General features: G+C 46.9%; 1 protein-coding gene across 1 annotated transcript in view; it reads right to left on the bottom strand. All coding sequences in view use genetic code 11, as the record gives it.

Annotated features, from left to right (window-relative positions):
* EGR_06429 (hypothetical protein) overlaps positions 1–1239 on the bottom strand; it is a gene marked incomplete at both ends in the record, with an annotated part of 2538 nt that extends 1299 nt beyond the window's left edge. Inside the window, one exon of the mRNA XM_024495678.1 lies at positions 1172–1239. Coding sequence (XP_024349954.1) covers positions 1172–1239 — 68 coding nt within the window. The remainder of the gene's footprint in view (positions 1–1171) is intronic.
* Positions 1240–2349: the final 1110 nt, after the last annotated feature.

Genomic DNA, 2349 nt, shown 5'->3' with positions numbered 1-2349 from the left:
GGATTTGCCTTCCGACTGATCAAATGCCAGCCGAGGCATGAAGAATGTCAAGCCAGTGGCAAAAGTTGTGGCCTAATTTCCGTCAATGTTGCAGAAGCTTCAACAGTTGTAAGCACGGTAAATGTAATGCGGAAGTGGCGCCGACTCTGCCACCTGTGCACTTTGCCAGTCCTGCCAGCAGACATAGCATAGGACTGATGGATGTAGCTTTCTCATCCCTCCTCACCACAGTCACACCGCTGCTTCGACGGAGAAGTAAGCTAATGGTTGCATAAGAGCACGCAATATTTCATTCCTTTCCATTTAATCTTCTGCTTAGAATGGAAAATATTGCAGTGAGCTGTCTGTGGTAGTCATATTCCCTCACTTGCATAGCCTTCCCACTTTCACTAAACTCAACTGCTATACATCATACTTTTCATTTCAAAAAAGGCATTTTGCATGAGTGGCATTTCATTTCATAAAATGTGGCCTGAGACATAGAGAAGAACATCCCACTAGGAGGAAGTGGTAAGCAGACTACCAAGCATGCATTGACGTCTGATGAAGCAATTCGTGCACCTGCCTTCCCACTGATCAAATGCCAGCCGAGGCATGAGGAATGTCAAGCCAGTAGCAAAAGTTGTGGCTTGATATTATGCAATGCAGCAGACGGTTCAACAGTTGATACACTGCATGCGCAAGGGGCGCCGAGTTGCCTTCTAGTGTTGAAATTCAACTTCCTTGTGATTATTTCTCGTTCAGTTGCCAGTATCAATCGTGTCACCCCAGGAGTGAACTCGGTGGAGGGGAATGCGACGACCACCAGGCAAGCTCCGACAGCTGACAAAGCGACGACACCAGTGGCTCCTACAATGGGATCGGAGCACAGGGCGATGACTCCGGGCCAGTCAAGTGGTGGAATACGAAAACACGGACGCATAGAGGGAGGAATAAATGAAAGAATAGAGGATAGATGATGCATGGTAGGAAAGGATATGGATGGAGAGATGAAAGGTTAAATGAACTAAGGGTGAGATTAAAAGATGGATAAATGCGATCATCATCATCACCTTCGCCTTGCCTTCACTTCATGCCTTTCGTGATCCACTTCATTTTCTACTGTCTGTGGCCTTCAGCCTGCTTATACCTGCCCTCCTCTCAGTAACATCTGCAGTCTCCAACGTCTTACTTTCCATCATCGCACACGTCGTCTCTTATGTCAGTATTAGCATGGGGAGGAATCGAGCTGGAATGCATGTAGAGGAGAGGAGAGGTGTGTGCATGTAGAGATGCAAAATGCTAAGCAGATGTATGCGCTTCCTGTATAAGCGTAATTCATCTGTGCATTGTAGCTAGCCACGAATTGGCATCAGCACCGATGCCATCACTCCACCCACATCCACCCACCTCCAACTCCAACTCCAACTCTTACCAATGCCCACTTCACAACTACTCTCTCACCCCAACTCACTCATCATTATTCGCGTAGCATTGCCCCACACTCCACCCACCCACGTAGTACAGAAATTCATCCAGTAAAATACTTTATTTAATGGATACCAGATGAACTTGACTAAGTCAAGGCAACAATTGTAATTACACGGTGTGCGAACCAGGAAATGCGAGCCTCGTACCCACAGAATGTAGTTGCCCCCGCTTGCCGCCTGTGCTGCCGGCGTCCTTGCCTTCTCTATCCTTCTGCTCATCTGCTTTATACCCTACTTTCTTATGCCTTCCACTCGACATGCGCACACCCATGTGATGCATTCCATTGGAGAGGAGTTCGGGTTTGGCGCTGCACCAAGCGATGAAGAGGATGAGAGAGAGGGTGACAAAGGTGAGTGCAGTCTTCATCTCTACGCTTCAGATGGAGAAGCTGCACTGATTTTGCCTCCCATATAGGAGGCAGTGGCCTTGACCAATTGTGTGAGACGATGGCACCAATTGCTGGGAGAGTGACAAATTGGCAGTTGTGAGTGATTTCAAATGCAGTGCAATGCAGCGTGATGAAAGATGAGTTGGTAAATGGAGGAATAGAAGAAGGCGAGGGGAGTGATTAAATGGTCTGATGGATAGATGGACAGGTGAAAGGATTGTTGCATGGAGGACTAAATGGACGCGGTGTGAAAGGAATATATGAAGGAAAGGATGGAAAGCGGACGCATGGTACAATGGATATGGATGGAGAGATGAGAATTTAAATAAAGTGAGGGAGGGATCAATGGATGAATAGAATGACAGAGTAATGGACGAAGCAATTGTGGACGAGTGAAAGACAGTATGGATAGATCGATGAATGGATGGATAAGTGATGGATACATAGATTGATGTTGTGATGGATAAAACGGTGCCACGTAATTAACCAGC

The sequence above is a fragment of the Echinococcus granulosus genome (assembly GCF_000524195.1).
Source record: "Echinococcus granulosus chromosome Unknown EG_S00056, whole genome shotgun sequence".
NCBI lineage: Eukaryota > Metazoa > Platyhelminthes > Cestoda > Cyclophyllidea > Taeniidae > Echinococcus > Echinococcus granulosus.
This window is presented reverse-complemented; position numbering and strand designations above follow the sequence as displayed.